At 40.1% G+C, this 17,490-nt stretch overlaps 1 protein-coding gene across 1 annotated transcript in view; it reads right to left on the reverse strand.

The window, feature by feature from the left end:
- The window catches only part of LOC108709988 (guanylate cyclase soluble subunit alpha-2), a 116,492-nt gene that overhangs the window by 67,007 nt on the left and 31,995 nt on the right, over positions 1 to 17,490 (reverse strand). The window contains exons 2-3 of the mRNA XM_018250320.2: positions 11,910 to 11,971; positions 1,417 to 1,538 (exon numbers count right to left, since the gene is read on the reverse strand). Coding sequence (XP_018105809.1) covers positions 1,417 to 1,538; positions 11,910 to 11,971 — 184 coding nt within the window. The remainder of the gene's footprint in view (positions 1 to 1,416; positions 1,539 to 11,909; positions 11,972 to 17,490) is intronic.

A 17,490-nucleotide genomic window follows, 5' to 3' on the forward strand; every position in this document is an offset into this window, starting at 1 on the left:
TATTCTTCAAAGTGAGGCCAGTGAGGTTGTGGAATGCCCACCTGTTAATGTTGTGATGGCTGATACCATCCAAAGCAAGGCTTGGATGGCATCATGTATAAGTATAAAATCCAGGGCTATAATAATCTATAGTATAGTAATACAGGTCTACATTAAATTTTGTATATGTATATATGTGCATATAAATTTATATGTGTGTACACATACATGCATATTTTTTTCTTTGCATTGTGTTAACTGTTTTTTTCCCCAGATCACATCAATATGTATTTATCAGAAAGAAATGACTGCTTCTATTTAATAAGCATACACAAACCATGGTATGAAGTTACCATGGTAACCTTACAGATAGGAATGGCTTCTGTCAAGGCCTGCATTATAACCTTCTTGGATACTTTATATTCCAACAAAGCACATCTATCAACACACCCATCACAAGGCAAACAAAAAGAAAAAAATTAAATTACAGGGTTATGGAAGATAGCTCATTGTATAAGTTGATCCAGGGAATAGTCCAATTGCCATTTTGGAGTCAGGAAGAAATTTTCCCCCCCTGAGGCAAATTGGAGAGGCTTCGAATGGGTTGCCCTGGGCAACCTGGCCGGTCTTGGTGCTGGCTGGACCCGTGCATGCGTGAATGGAGGTGCGCATGCACAGAAGCGTGGATAGACTGGGAAGCTAGAACAGAGTCGGGGAGAGAGGGGACCGGATATGGGGTAGGCGACAGAGAAGGTACATGCCTGGCGCCCCCCCTAGATTTGCGCCCTAGGCAGGTGCCTACTCTGCCTACCCCTAGTTCTGGCCCTGGTTAGGCAGGTTAAAATAGAGTTAAAAGGTTGAACTTGATGGACTTGTGTCATTTTTCAACTTAACTTACTATATGAGAGAAATGTAAAACAAAACTAAAAAATGTGATCAGTGGCTTTCATCCCACCTATTTATTTCAGTATGGGAAAATCCAGTGAATTTCAAAGGCAATCTAAAATAATTCTAACAATTTCAGTAGCTAATGTACCCTGAATAAATGAAATCCCTAACAATCCCTGTTTTGGTCAGTACAGTCTCTTAAGTTTCACCTGTAGCATGAACTGATGTCGGGCCAGAGGTGTATTGTCTACCTTACTAGTGTCTACCTCATCCTCAATTAGGTCAGGAGTGACACACTTGTAACATTAAGTAGCTGTATGGCTAAAATACACATTTTTGGTAAGAATAAAAGTATCTGCAACGATCATTCATTCTGTGGATACAGAGACCCTAGGAAACGTGTCAGCATTATGGTGGTCAATTCGAAGGAACCTACAACAAATCCTGTAATCCAAGATCAATCATTAACACAATTATCCCCATCTTCTATTTAGAAATAAAGGCATAAGTCATTAAAATATATTTAGATGGCATTTAAATGGTACTGACCGAGCATGTTAGCCGTACACTGAAGAATTCCTGAGATATCCTCAGCATCTTCCTTCCCAGAGTTTTCTGCATTAGTGCATCGGACAGAAGCATTGTGCAAGTTCCTCTCAGCATCCCTGCAACTTCAAAAGAAACATTCATTGTGATACAAGAGAGATATAGATTTGCCAAAACTTTCCTGTTCTGTTTTTTAAATTACCTTCTGTATTTCATGAAATGGTTAACAGGTCAATGAGAACACAGTGCCTGGCACTGAAGCAAATCATTACAGGCAAACGGTACTAGTGTATGGCACCCAGAGAACAACCCACTTACATCACTAGTAGTTATTTAGAACATCAGTAAATGCATTGCATATTTAACACAATATTACATAATCAGACAGGGGCGTAACTACCGGGGGAGCAGGGGGTGCAAATGGGCCAGGGCCCGCACCCTCGCAGGGCCCCCCCGGAAGATCGTGCGCGCTGCAGCCGGCTGGAGTCGGCTGCAGCGGCACAGTATAATCGCGAACACGAGGGTGGGGGCGGGCCCGTCTGCACCGCTCGCACCAGGGCCCGCCCCCACCAAGTTACGTTACTGTAATCAGATCCATTAAAACATTAAAGGATAACGCGGCATCATTATCCTGAATTCTGATATTCATTAAAGTTCCTACTTATAGTTTTTAGAACCGCTGCCACCCAACTGAGTGTATTCAGCTACGATACTCTTTCTCCATCATACATCAAGGATACACCCTTAGTGTAAGAGTTTCATGTAATTCCATTATTAAGCCTTTTTTCCAATAAAGAAATAGGGAATGACCAAATGGTTAGAAGCAAGAGGGCCCACTGACACGGTAGTTTTCCTTGTATCCCGGTGGGCCAGTCCGACACTGTTTAACAGATTCCCTAAAGGGCGAAGTGGCTAATGCTAGTGTCAATATACTAGCGTAACCGCCCGTAGGAACTTCACCAATATCCTAACAGGCGCAGGCGTCACTTCGCTAGCGAAGGAGATAGGCGCTAGCGTTGCTTCGCACTCTAACGGCAGGCGAATTTTCACTCTGGCGAATGGACTTAACTCTGCAAATTCACTAAGATGCGGATTTTACTGAACGTTACCTCATAGCCAGACTTGCATTCACAGCTCAGATCAGGTGAAGTGTAATGGAGTGCAAAGGGCATCCTCATATTTCAGTGCAAAATTTCCCAAAAATTGTTGGTGTCTTTTCCTTTTTTCTGAGTGATAGGCTGCAAAGGTCCGTAAAAAATTTTTACCTCCATTTTCTAACATATGGAACATAAACTATACAGTGGGCTCATGTGTAGGGCAATATAACAACTCTATTTTATTTATTAAGGTTCCCTGGGCTTGTGTAATGTAATGTATTTGCTGCAACATATACGTCTATGTAACTTTATCATTTCCCACCGTATGCAAATTAGGCAATGCTAGCAAATCTTCGCTTTGATTGCCAAAGTAACGCTAGCAAAAATTTGCCAGTGTTCGGTGCCCTGGACGCAACTTTGCACTTTAGTGAATTAGCGTTGTCCTAGCGAATGTTCGCCTGGTGAAGCCTAGCAAATTTTCACCGGTTAGGGAATTTGCCCCTAAGAGGTCAATTTACTAAGCGGTGAAAATTCGCCAAGGCGAAAATTTGCTAGGACAACACTAATTTACTAGAATGCAAAGTTTTGTCCTTGCCGACAGACACTGGCGAATTTTCTCTGGCGATGCGGGCAAATCAAAGTGAAGATTCGCTAGCGTTCAATTCTACCTAGTGCAAATTGCGCTCAGGCTAATTTGCATACGGCGGGAAATTTAAAGGTGAATGGACGTCTTTATGTTACATGTTGCATCTAATACATTACATTGACGCCGGCGTTTTTTGAACTTAGACGTTTTTCTAGTAAGAAAATATGATGTAAGTAACTGAGGATTGAGGAAGATCTATGCACTCCATTGCACTTCCCCAAAGTCTGGAGAAAGAGGTAACGTTCAGTAAAATCCGCATTTTAGTGAATTTGCGGAGTAACGTCCATTTGCCAGACTGAAAAGTCATCTGGTGATAGAGTGTGAATCACCGCTAGCGTCTATCTCTTTCACTAGCAAATTGACTCCTGTGTCCATTAGTAAACAGCGATGTCCCTGCGGGCGGTAACGCTGGTGAACTGTCCTAAGTGTGGAGATTAATTTTTGATTCTGTTCCACAATCAGCTGATGATCTACAGACAGGACATTAATCTTTTAGGAGTCACCTTATATTGGCCTCACACCCAGTATCATCCACATTCTACCATCCCAGATAAATTGCCCCACAATTGACATGAAACCTGCATTTAAAAATGCCTAAAATCCACTCAAAATGACTTAACAGTTACAGGCAACTTCAGCCAGAAGTGGGGGCAGACAGAAGGGGCATTTCCCAGGGCCCATCAAGACAGAGGTCCTATCATGAGATCTTCCATATGCTTTAAATCTGCAAAACCATTTGTGTTTAGCATCTTAATATAACCATTTTAGTTTAATTTATTGTATTTTTTTCCTTGTGGGGCCCCATGTAGAGGTAATTTGTGAGGTTCTGCTTGTTTGTTTTCTAGCAATAAAATAAATTAGATTGTTTTATTGCTTCCATTTTTTCCATTACATTCAAGTGACACAATTCTGAAAGAAATTTCTTGCAGGTGCCCACCAATGAGGTATTTTGCCTGGGTCCACCAGAATTTAGGGGGCTATTTATTAAAACTTGATTTTTCCCATTATATTAATGTTAAAAATGTTAAACCAAACTCCAAACCATGATCTGACTTAGTTTACTAACAATTGTCCGTGTGGCAAAAGCCACAACAAAATTCCGGATCGTGCAACTTTTTTGAATTATCACCTTAAAAATTTGAATTATTTGGATTATTGAATAAAAAAACTCAAATTTATCAGACTGTCGAATGAAAACCAGTGTAAAACCTCCTGGAAAAAGATATTTCAATTGTTAAACTCCCAACCATGATCTGGCTTAATTTACTAACAATTGTCTGCGTGGCTAAAGTCTCTCAAAAATCGTGCAGCATTTCGGATCATGAAACTTTTTCAAATTATCACCTGAAAAATTTGAATTGTTTGGATTATCAAATAAAAAACTCTAATTTATCAGACTGTCAAATGAAAAACAGTGTCAAACACCCCAAAAGGGGTTCAAATTGTTAAAGGCACCATCTGCCTTTTACATAACCTTGCCAGGTTTCAGCTGAAGTATTTTGGATTCACATTTTTAGCAGCTTTGGAATATAATAAATCTCAAAAAATTCAAGGTTTTTTCTCCTCTAAAAATTTGGATTTTTTCCCCTTAAAACTCGACCAGAAAAAAGTGGCCCTGGCTGAAAGCATACTTGGGTTGTGGTCAAGGGCATGTGTGGCCAAAGCACTTTCCAAAAATAGGTCCAGCTATGTTAAAAATTTGCAACAAGGGACTGTAGAGCTGTTCAAAGACTAATTTAAGCCAAGGTTTGCAAATCAATATGAAAATGCCAGTATTATCCAGAATGCTCGGGACCTGGGGGTTTCCAGAAAATGGATCTTTCTGTAATTTGGGTCTTCATACCTTAAGTTTACTAGAAAATCATGTAAACAATAAATAAACCCAATAGGCTGGTTTTGATTTCAGTACAGATTAATTATATCTTCGATTGGATCAAGTACAAGCTACTGTTTTATTATTACAGAGAAAAGTGAAATCATTTTTAAAAATGTGGATTATTTGGATAAAATGGAGTCTATGGTAGCTGGTCTTTCCGTAATTCTGAGCTTTCTGGATAAAGGGTTTCCGGATAATGCATCCCATACCTGTAGTACTAAAAAAGACAAAGACTAGGTACCACCTTCACCATATGCTCCCAAGTCTTCCCCATGTCAGTGATACTTTTATTTACAGAGGGTTTCATGAGACATAGGTGAAAGCACTGGGCTTAATTCTCCCATAGACTACAAATTAAAATAGTAAAAAAATATTGATTCATTTAATTAATGTTTTTTGCTATTGATTTTTGCATTTTGTACATAGTCCCAGTCTAATTTATTGCCTGACGGAACTTGTCAGCTTCATGGTCCCAGCTGTCCAGCTATTTATGGATGCTCCAGAAAACTTGAATGTACACGGTAGACTTTGGAAAGCTTTGGTTTGTTCCATCAATAACAAGGATTGCCGCCTCGGAAACAATGTACCTGTTTATATTCCACCGTAACATGTGTAAATACATCCAGTAATCTGTGTTTGACAGCAGGAATCTCTAATCTCTGGCTGTCCCGCTGTGGCTCAGAAACATCACCCAGAGATTTAGTTCAGCAACAGTTCAAGATCTGATCGCAATCTGCAGAATTAGCATGCCAGTTATAGACTCCCTGCCAGATAGCGGCAATGCTGCTGAATGTAGTTTAACAGTTGCATTGTATAAAAAGGAAAGCATATGATTTCAGAAGAAAATGAGTAAAAATTTGGAAAATGTATTTTACAGTCTGGTATATCTGAAAGCTACAGCTGATGTACTTGGGGCATACACCTAAGCATATTGTACTGCTTCACTCAAAGGAAATGGTAAATGAAAGGAATACTTTATAACTTTATATTGACCAATAATGGAGGATGCCATGACTGGTGTTTAAATGTATTGTATTTGTATTTATTTATATAGCACCACAGAAGTACAAAATTCTTTCCAAGGCATAAACACAAACAGTTATTATAAATTAGGCTTGAGAATAAATACTTAAAGAGGTGGTTCACTTTTAAGTTACAGTTCAGTATGTTATAGATTGGCCAGTTCTAAGCAACTTTTCAATTGGTCTTCATTATTTATTTTTTTATAGTTTTTGAATTTACGTTATTCTTCTGACTTTTTCCAGCTTTCAATAGTGGCCAATGACCCCCATCTAAAATACAAATGTTCTATAAGGCTACAAATATATTGTTAATACTACTTTTTATTACTTTATATTACTTTATATTCAGGCCCTCTCCTATTCATATTCTAGTCTCTCATTGAAATCAGTGTTGCTAGGGTAATTTGGACCCTAGGTAATCTTGAACTTTTGGTGCAGTCCCATTAAGGGTATAAGTGGATATTCTTACATCCCAGGTGCAGGACTTTACATTTATCAACATTGAATCTCATTTGCCACTTAGCTGCCCAGATTGCCAGTTTGTCAAGATCCTGTTGCAAGTGCCACATCCTGGATGGAATTAATTGGGCTGGATAGTTCTGTGTCATCTGCAAACACTGATACATTACTTACAACATCCTCCCCTAAGTCATTAATGAACAAGTTAAATAAAAGTGGACCCAATACTGAGCCCTGCGGGACCCCACTAAGAACCTTACGCCAAGTAGATAATGTCCCATTAACAACCACCCTCTGTACCCGATCCTGTAGCCAGTTTCCTATCCATGTGCAAACATCTTTGTTACGCCCAATAGTCAATTATTGTCTTTAGCCATTAACGCCTCAAAGGGCACAGACACTATAAAATATCTAAAATATCTGCTTTCCTCTATAAAGACACAGGGGACACAATAATATATCATCTCTATAGTGTAAGATTCTTGGCAACTGAGGTTTTTTTCCTGCTCTTATTCTTTTTAACTGGCTACTGGAAGCAATTTAGACTGACCTTATCACTCCTTGCTGAGTCCTTGCCATTGCGAATTACAGCCATTGTAGTGAAGGATTCACACCACAGGGTAATACAGTAGCCTGCCAGGCCTTCATCAAGTGCCATTTACCTCCTACAGTTAGCTAAATATGATACATTACTCCAGACAAATTAAGTGAATGCAATATAGTGCCTATGATGACTTGGTTTCTAAAGGCAACTGTAGTTTCCAGTTATGTAGAACAAATCTGAAATGTCTGCAACCCATTTTTGGCCACCCCCTGGTGCCACGGTGGTACATCACATCATTTTTACCGATGCAGGTCCTGAGTCCCCTTTGCTAAATGAAAGGTACTGGGAAACTCCTCTCTGGCAGTGTCTCCACCTAATGGGGTCCCGGAATACACCTGAGGATAGTCCCATTAGGAAACAAATCAATCACACACTTTATTATATAAAAATAGAAACTTTATACAAAGAAGTGCAATTTTAAAGGGGAAGTAAACTGTAACATTATACACATAAATGCATTCAAAGCATCACCCACTACCCTAGGAACCTGTAGCAGTCCAGTCCTGGTAATTCCCTGCCAGGAAAAGTCCCACAACTCTAGTTTGGCAGCTAAAGAGTCTCCAACCCTTGTCCCCAAAAGAGTATCAGTCCTAGGTAGCGCTACCTGCCCAAATACCTTTCCCGATGGAAAGTATTTGCTCCAAAGAGGTAGGCACACAAACAGCATGTTTCTCCAAAATAGGATATCGCTGGATCCTCATCCTTTCCTACCCCTTCCCTCAGGTAATCCTCACCCCAAAGGAGTCACACAGATGGGTAGTCTCACACAGAGCTGACAGGCATGCACAGCGATGATCTCTTTATAGGCTCCAGACTCTCCCAGTCGAGCACAGAACAAGGCTTGAATTCTTCAGGTATTTGCTCCCAACACTGTCTATAGCATGAGCTCTCACAACATCCATTGCTGAACTGCAGCTCTCAACACTCTCCATAGTGTGAACATGAAAATCCATAAATCCAAGCTCCAAACCCTCCTTGGTTGAGCTTTCAGGCACTGGAAGATCCTGCCCAGCCTTGGCAGGCCAATTGAACTCCCTTTTGCCTACATTTTGCCGGCTAGGTTTCACTATCTCCACAGTAAACAAGAAGCAAAACTGTAATCTGTAATGGTTGACTGAGCACATGGCATCTCCTTATATGCTTATATGCTACCTTTATATTGTTGCACAGCGACACCTTGTGGCTGCCTTTGGAATCAGCCATGCTGCACCAATCACAAGAGCTCTGCCCCTTAGGAAACCCTGTATATACCATGAGGCTCCGACTAAAGGGGAAATAAACCCTTAAGGTCCCTACATGTCTTTGTTCTTTAGGGCCTCACCTCCTAATTGCCCATGAGTGCCCTGATCAGTGTGCCTCCCATTCACAGTATCAGAAGCCTTTCACAGCAGTGACCTAAATTATAGCAGACCATTGTATACTCTCTATAAACGCTCACGTCAAGCCACATTACTCTCACTCACCAGTGAAGGAGGCCTATCCATACAGCTACTGTAGTTGTCCCATTTGGAAGATCTACTGCAGACTAACTTAGGTCTGTGGACTTAGCTGCCTAGATTCCAACAAAGCATAGTAATGGGGTCAGGCCTGGTCTGGCAACCTGTGGGTTCTGGCAAATGCCAGAGGGGCTGCCATAAGATGCCATAGAAAGTCACTATTTAGTGGGCTTGTGGGGAGCTGATTGGGCCTCTCTGTACTTGGAATGCTAGGGCCTATTTGAATCCCAGTGCAGACCTCAATGAGGGCCAATATCCACTATCTCAGGAGCCTTAAGTGGAAAGGCATATGGGAAGAGTGTGGAAATCCATGATGTGAAATGAAATCAATGTGATGTTAATTGCCCAATTCTTTTGATAACAGGTCCTCTATTAAAAACCTAAAGAATCCATTCCCAGGTCACAAACTAAGTGTAACTGGTTTTGGAGGTAACCCACATTCTTTTTGCAACCAAATAAAGAGGTGCTTGGGATGAGAAAGGCCATCAACAGGATTACACTGGAATAATTAGATTTTCTTTCAGCTTTTTTTCAATTTGATGGTTGTTGGTGGGCAAGTGGACACCACAACCTGGAATAAAAGTTTTGCAGAGATGCTGCTGGAGTTCTCATTCCTTTATTATTTTGATTTACTGGCACAGTGGAGTTGTTGGCACAGAGCAACTTAATTGGAAGCAGAACATTCAATGCCCCTTCAGCTGTAGAGACCACCAACAACCCTTTACTTTGGACAGTTGGGATAGGCCAATTCATTTTATTTCTACAAAATCATAATAAACTTTTTAACCTCATCTGTAAACTTTTATTTTCATCAGTCTAATACTTGCACAGATTTGTGCTTTTGTACTCCCTGCGTCTACCGTCATAAAATGATTACAACTCGATATAGCAAGTGAACTGTACCGACATAACCTAATTTTGCAGGTCACAGAGTGTATCAGTCAATATAATTTTTCCCATTGATGATTTAATTACATTTATAATACAAATGAGACCATGTTTAACCATTGCATGAGAGCCCAAGTGAGTGGGTACTAATATAAAGTATTTGTGTAGTAATTATGTGTCACAAATGTATGTAGTGCTTATACTGTATGGAGGAAACAGATTAAAGCATCAAAGCCTAACAGGTCAATAAATACAATGTTGTCAGATAGTGGTGATTGTTATATTGATCATGAAATCTATGAGATAGACAAAATGCAGAAAGAAAACAGCACATAAGCATATGTAAGAGTGAAAGAAGACTGCAAAGCTCGGGAATATATTTAAAAAATAGGGCTGAGAAGGGTTTTAATGTTGGGCTTGCCTAGTGCTAGACGTCTTCAGCTCCACAGGAATTGAGCAATTTCGGATAAATAAATTTATACCGATCAGCATAAGTTCTGTGACTGAGTATAATAATGACTGAGTATAATAGGATATAAGACTTACTTGAATACCAAGACAGAATATCAATGGAAAGGAGAGTGTTTTGCATTCATTAGATACATCAAGGATATAGAAGCACGTCTAGTTATCAAGAAAAAAAAGCCAAGAGGATCCTGTGGGTTCTGTTTGCTTCGGTACAAGCTTATATCATGGAGTGGGGAAACATAAATGAAATAGGGACTCATATCTATTTTGATAAGGATAGTCCTTAATCACAGGCACAAAATGCATTTTACCCTTCTAAGTGTTGTGTCTGCAGCTAACTATATTGTTATTGGTCAATCCAGGGGGTGTCTTTGTATATACAGTACTATAGTTGCTTCTATGGTGCCATGTGCAACAACCCACATGGGAAAAAAGTTCAAGAGGTTTATAATAGCATTAAACACATTCTGCAAGTTATACACTGTTGATCTGTGGTTTAACTTAAGCATTTATACTTCAATACTACTGCTTTTTTTGTCTACTAGTGCAACTAGTGTTCCATCTTCCAAGTTGAAATGTCTTCGGAATCAATTAATCATGCTTAGGACTTGTTTAAGTTCTGCTTTCCTAATGGTTTCTCTGCACAGAGTAGCCATTGTTCTACTCCCTAGACAAAATTGATACACCTGTTGGGAATTTCACCATATGTACCCATCCAAATCTGAATCAAGGCCTGACTTGGCCAACTCAAACTCTTCCAATGCTAAGATCATTTGATAGGGTGGCAGACTCTGGGCAACACCATGGCACCATTAAAGAAGTAGTGCACTGTGGTGGGCCATGATTACTAAGGTATCTATGTATGAGACATTTGATTGGGCAGCTTAATTAACCACTTAATTAACTCCCAAATCAGAATGAAGTAGGAAAGGTTTAATCGAGTACTAATAATGTATAAAATTTAATAAGTTACAGATCTGCCATGGGAAGAATTCAGAGTAGGAAAGATCAAATGTATTCATTTTAAAACTTAAATTTTAGTAAAATAATTAAACAAAATAGAAAAAAGTAATTTGTGTATGATTTGAAAGTAATATATTTTGCAAAAGTGACCTACCCATTTCAGAGATAAAGCAATAGTCTTGTAGTAATCTGGTTGTAGTAGTAGGTGGTGTGTAAGGATGTAGTAGGTGGTGATCATGAGAATTAGTAGGATGTATAAATACATGCCGCAGGTAATGGCATTGTACATTAGAAATAGAAATTTGTAAGGAATCCTAAAAATAATTCAGGGTGATACCTAGGGATGCAAAGAATCCTCTATTTTGGGTATCCAGCTGAATTATGAATCTATCATGAAGGATTTGTTTGAATCCCGAACTGAACCGAAGCCCTTATTTCCATATGCAAATTAGGGTAAGGAATGGTTTAAAAGAACCACCCAAAAAAACTTGTGATTTCCCATTTTGCAAACGATTTAAAGGGGTTAGCTTCAGTTTGGCCAGACACTTGGTTTGTGCCACATTTAAATTCTGCTGAAAAAGGTCGGGCTTCGGTCGGATCTCGAATTGAATCCAGGATTCAGTGCATCACCAGAAATACCTGACATAAGTGATAGAACTGAATGGTTAGTAGATTATTAGTTTTAGTGAGGTTGAACTTTACATGAGAGGATACACAAAAAGAAACAGGTGATCTAAACAATAGTTATGGCTGCCCTGTGGTCATATCCAGATAATCACACAGCTGGGGGATAAAGAAGTGTAAGTAACCAGGGCAAATTTTGCCTTCCCCATTCAACAGTTATGGTCGTCTAGAGAAAGTCCGTCACACATTCTTGAGGTTTTAAATGTAAAACAAAATGGATCTGATCTGAGCATTTCTCTGTACACAAATGAATCATGGTTTTATTTATATATCAAATTTAAATGTGTCCTTACCCAATGACATGGTGTTCATAGCCCTGCAGTGTCCTCTGTAAAGTCTGCTGAATGGTCTGGGGCTGTAGAATATAAACACAATATGTTGTTAACAATGGCAGAACTCACTCGTTTACATAATACCTAGAAATTAATATACGCAAAATGTTCAGTATTTACGCTTGGAAGCTGATATCCAAATTTGATCTGATTCAACGTTAATGGAATTTATAGGACTCCAATCAACTGGTGGATCAATTGACTAAGTGAGCAGTCATAAATTTGATTGAATTATTCCCCCCCCAAATCCATTTTTTTTGCATAAAGAAAAAATAGAATTCTAAGCTACATTCTAATAGATGTAAATTAAACAATTTAAATTTTTTTTAGTTTTAATCAGTATTCAAAAATGGCAGATTCATATCGGTAGTGGTCTCAGTTGAGTTTAGATTAGGGATGCACCGAATGCACTTTTTTAGGATTCGGGTGAATCCCCAATTCTTAGTGAATGATTCGGCCGAATACCAAAATGAATCTGAACCCCAATTTGCTTATGTAAATTAGTGCTTACTAGCCGAATAGCTGATATAATAAAAATGCTATTATATTATTAAATATACATACATAAAAATGTAAATATCGCTTTACTTTGGCTTGCTCGGTGCAGAAGGTATTGTTGGCGATTAGACTGGCTCAAATCACTATATTGTTAATCCCGTAAACTCAGCAACAAGATAAATGGTACAGGAAGATCAAAAACTGCTCTCTGTATATGTGTTATTTCAACGTGGAAATGTCTAACCTTTTCAGAGAAAGACAGGGAGATTAGGAGGGACTGATGAACTGAAAAAAGTGGGACTATTCTTTTCTCCAGTGTGTGTCATGCCCTTATAACAGCCAGAATGCTGAATTCAAGCACAACATGAAAGTATTTATAGCACTGCTGAGCACATCCTCCTGTCATTGAAAATAAATACCTTAATAAGCTCACACGGCAAAAAGGTTGTGGGGCAGAAAAAAGAATTGCCAACATATATTAAAATAACATTTACTTTTCTGTACAAAGGGTTGTCGGGAAAATAAGCACATCCACCAGGGGATTCGAATCCATGCCTTTGCAGCTGCAAGTTACAGTACAAGCCCATTGCATTGAAGCTCTAAATAAGAAGAGTGTGGTGTAGAACAGTGTCTTACTAATATACAACGTCTGTGGCAGTGGGGATATGTGTCTGACAAGCTACTGCGACTACTGGATGAAATGTGTAGTAGGGTAAAATTGGCAACAATTGGTAAGCTGGCCATACACTATAAGATCCGCTCATTTGGCAACATCGCGAAACGAGCGAATATTTCCCCGATATGACGGTACTTCGACTACCAAATGGTCGAATATTCGAACGATTTTTAGTTCGAATCGTTCGATTTGAAGTCGTAGTCGAAGGTAAAAGTAGCCAATTCGATGGTCGAAGTAGCCAAAAAAAACATTCGAAATTCAAAGTTTTTTTTATTCTACTCCTTCACTCGAACTAAGTGAATGTGCCCCATAGAATTATTATTTGAAAAGGTACTGTGTTACCCCCCAAAACTTTAAATATGCTAAATACCTCATAAGAATCAGAGGTTGAGCTTGAACTTTTTTTTTTTTTGAATAAAGATTTAATCTGCCCGTGTATGGCCACCTTAACTGTGGGATAGCACAGGAATAGTAGGAATAGTAGGAAAAGATGGTGCCTATAGTAGCAATGGGATAACAGTCTCTGAGAAGGGAGTGTGGCTGTGGGATAGCAGGTATAGTAGGGAGAGATGGTGTCTATAGTAACAGTGGATAATAGTCTCTGGGAAGGGAGTGTGACTGTGGGATAGCAGGTATAGTAGGGAGAGATGGTGTCTATAGTAACAGTGGATAATAGTCTCTGGGAAGGGAGTGTGACTGTGGGATAGCAGGTATAGTAGGGAGAGATGGTGCCTATAGTAACAGTGGATAATAGTCTCTGGGAAGGGAGTGTGACTGAGGGATAACAGGTATAGTAGGGAGAGATGGTGCCTATAGTAACAGTGGGATAATAGTCTCTGGGAAGGGAGTGTGACTGTGGGATAGCAGGTATAGTAGGGAGAGATGGTGCCTATAGTAACAGTGGGATAATAGTCTCTGGGAAGGGAGTGTGACTGTGGGATAGCAGGTATAGTAGGGAGAGATGGTGCCTATAGTAACAGTGGATAATAGTCTCTGGGAAGGGAGTGTGACTGTGGGATAGCAGGTATAGTAGGGAGAGATGGTGTCTATAGTAACAGTGGATAATAGTCTCTGGGAAGGGAGTGTGACTGTGGGATAGCAGGTATAGTAGGGAGAGATGGTGCCTATAGTAACAGTGGGATAATAGTCTCTGGGAAGGGAGTGTGACTGTGGGATAGCAGGTATAGTAGGGAGAGATGGTGCCTATAGTAACAGTGGATAATAGTCTCTGGGAAGGGAGTGTGACTGTGGGATAGCAGGTATAGTAGGGAGAGATGGTGCCTATAGTAACAGTGGGATAATAGTCTCTGGGAAGGGAGTGTGGCTGTGGGATAGAAGATATAGTAGAGAGATGGTGCCTATAGTAACAGTGGATAATAGTCTCTGGGAAGGGAGTGTGACTGTGGGATAGCAGGTATAGTAGGGAGAGATGGTGCCTATAGTAACAGTGGATAATAGTCTCTGGGAAGGGAGTGTGACTGTGGGATAGCAGGTATAGTAGGGAGAGATGGTGCCTATAGTAACAGTGGATAATAGTCTCTGGGAAGGGAGTGTGACTGTGGGATAGCAGGTATAGTAGGGAGAGATGGTATCTATAGTAACAGTGGATAATAGTCTCTGGGAAGGGAGTGTGACTGTGGGATAGCAGGTATAGTAGGGAGAGATGGTGCCTATAGTAACAGTGGATAATAGTCTCTGGGAAGGGAGTGTGACTGTGGGATAGCAGGTATAGTAGGGAGAGATGGTGCCTATAGTAACAGTGGATAATAGTCTCTGGGAAGGGAGTGTGACTGTGGGATAGCAGGTATAGTAGGGAGAGATGGTGTCTATAGTAACAGTGGATAATAGTCTCTGGGAAGGGAGTGTGACTGTGGGATAGCAGGTATAGTAGGGAGAGATGGTGTCTATAGTAACAGTGGATAATAGTCTCTGGGAAGGGAGTGTGACTGTGGGATAGCAGGTATAGTAGTGAGAGATGGTGCCTATAGTAACAGTGGATAATAGTCTCTGGGAAGGGAGTGTGACTGTGGGATAGCAGGTATAGTAGAGAGAAATGGTGCCTATAGTAACAGTGGGATAATAGTCTCGTGAAAGGGACTGTGGCTGTGAGAAAGCAGGTATAGTAGGGATATATGGTACCTTGGATGCAAAACTATTGTTGCAACAACAGCACTTGTCCCTAAACATTATCCTAGCAACTTGCCACAAATGCCAGTACTCCCACTCAGCCTTTTGTAATACAGTTTCATGCATAGTCAGTAGAAAACCTTGGAACAACCATGAGTCTAGACCAAGACTCCAAAATGGAAGCCAATGCAGTGCATATTGACCCTTGTACTGCACAATAAATCTCAGTGAGCCCATGTGGGTAGAGTCAAGCGTATGTCAAACGAACGTAAACAGCTACTGCTCTGATGTGCCTTTCACTCCTCACATGGAGCATTGTTAAATTCACTAGACAAAGGGGCAGATTTACTAAAGTATGGATTGTTGTCAGTGACTGCTTAACACACTTTGCACCACTTCGCCAGGTGCAAATTCGTTACCACTACGCTAATTCACTAAAATGCGAAATTGCTTCCTGGCCGTCGAACACTAGCAACTTTTAGCTAGAGATACTTCTTTAGTGCGAGCATTTCATAGCGAAGATTCGCTAGTGTTCGTTTATGCCTAGCAAAAAGTCGCTAGTGATCTTACGCTTTGGTCAATTTGAATAGGGCGGGTACATTAAAGTTCTACGGACGTCTTTATTAGAGATGTTGGTGCAAATGCTTGAAGTGGCCACTTTGTATAACAAATGTCCATGGAACCTTAATAAAGACACAAGAGATCATATAATGACCTACACATGAGCCTACTGTAAAATGAATGTTCCATGGCCCTCAAATTTCTGGGGGAAAATGTTAACCCAAAAAAGTTTAAGATAGGACTTTTGCAGGAAATCCTGCTTAAAAAAAGGAAAAGTCGCCAGCGTTTTTATCAACTTTAATGCATTTTCAGCAGACAGGATATGATTAGTGATGGGCGAATTTATTTGCGAATAAATTCGCAAAATGCTCGCGAAAATTCGCCAGAAAAAATTCGCCGGCGTCAACAAAATTTTTTCGCCGCGGCGACAAAAAAACGGGCCGTTTCGCGAATTTTGCGCGAAATTCGTGAATTTTCCGGCGATACGGCGCAAATTTGCCCATCACTAGATATGATATGTATTGTAAGTGACGTAAGATTTAAGTAAGGTCTAGCTTCATTGTAGCAGTTCGCCTGGTCTGAGGTGGCGAAGTCAACGCTGGCAAAAGAGGTAAAGTCCAGTAAAATCTGCACTTTAGTGAATTCGCCTGAGCGAAATGTCGCCTGGTGATAGAGTGCGAACCAACGCCTCTTTCGCTAGTGAATTGTCGTCTGCGCCTGTTAATGAATTGGCGATGTTCCTGCGGATGTGATTTCTGCCGAAAAGTCGCTAGCATTAGGTGGGGGAGCTTTATAATGACAATATAGTGAGCAGTGAGATACTGATCTCTTCCATCAAGCTTAGATAATGTATTTATTTCCTTGTATAAACTTGGTAATGGAGTGGTGAAAGAGGGGTCCAAGAGATCTCCAGTTGGCTTTCTTTTTATATTCGTCTCTGCATTAGCTTTTAAGCAGTATAAGCAAAAAAGCAGCCCAGTGGAAGAGTAAGTGCATCCATTTGGACCACAATGATAAATATTGCACCACCTCCTACTCCTGCCATAAATACAGGCTCCCGGTTCAAAGAGCTTCACTCAGTCCCTGGCACTTTCAGTGTTTTGTAAGTAGAATGCTCCGCTCCTGATACAAATCACTTTAACATTTGATGGAGAGGCATAAAGGGCACTTTTACTGCAGCTGAGCTGAAAGGGAGAGAGATTTTATTTACTGTGCGTACATGGGAATAATTGATTTAGCAACAGGGAATGAAGATAAAAGCTCATGGGTTCATTTCCAAGTCATCCATGGGAAAACAGCTGTAAAAAACCTCATTTTCTTGATGCTCAAATCCTGAGTGTATTCGATTCTCACAAGATTTAGTTGTTAAATTCCAATTCTTTGGGAGGCAGGAAATTATTTTTAAAATGAGAAAAAAAAAATTTACCACACAATAAGCCCTTTATATGACCCAACTACAGTACGTGCAAAAAATGATTTAAAGCCAAGTACCACCATGACCTATACAATATTTTTTCGACTGGTTCTTGGAGCTTGTTCTGACTTCTGGAAAAATATTATTATTATTAACATGTATTTATATAGCGCCAACATATTGCGTAGCACTGCTACGCAATATAGCAGAAACCAGTTCTCGAACATACAAGACTCCAGTTCCAACAATGCACGGTATGTTTCTTT

This window comes from Xenopus laevis, chromosome 2S, assembly GCF_017654675.1.
Source record: "Xenopus laevis strain J_2021 chromosome 2S, Xenopus_laevis_v10.1, whole genome shotgun sequence".
Lineage (NCBI taxonomy): Eukaryota > Metazoa > Chordata > Amphibia > Anura > Pipidae > Xenopus > Xenopus laevis.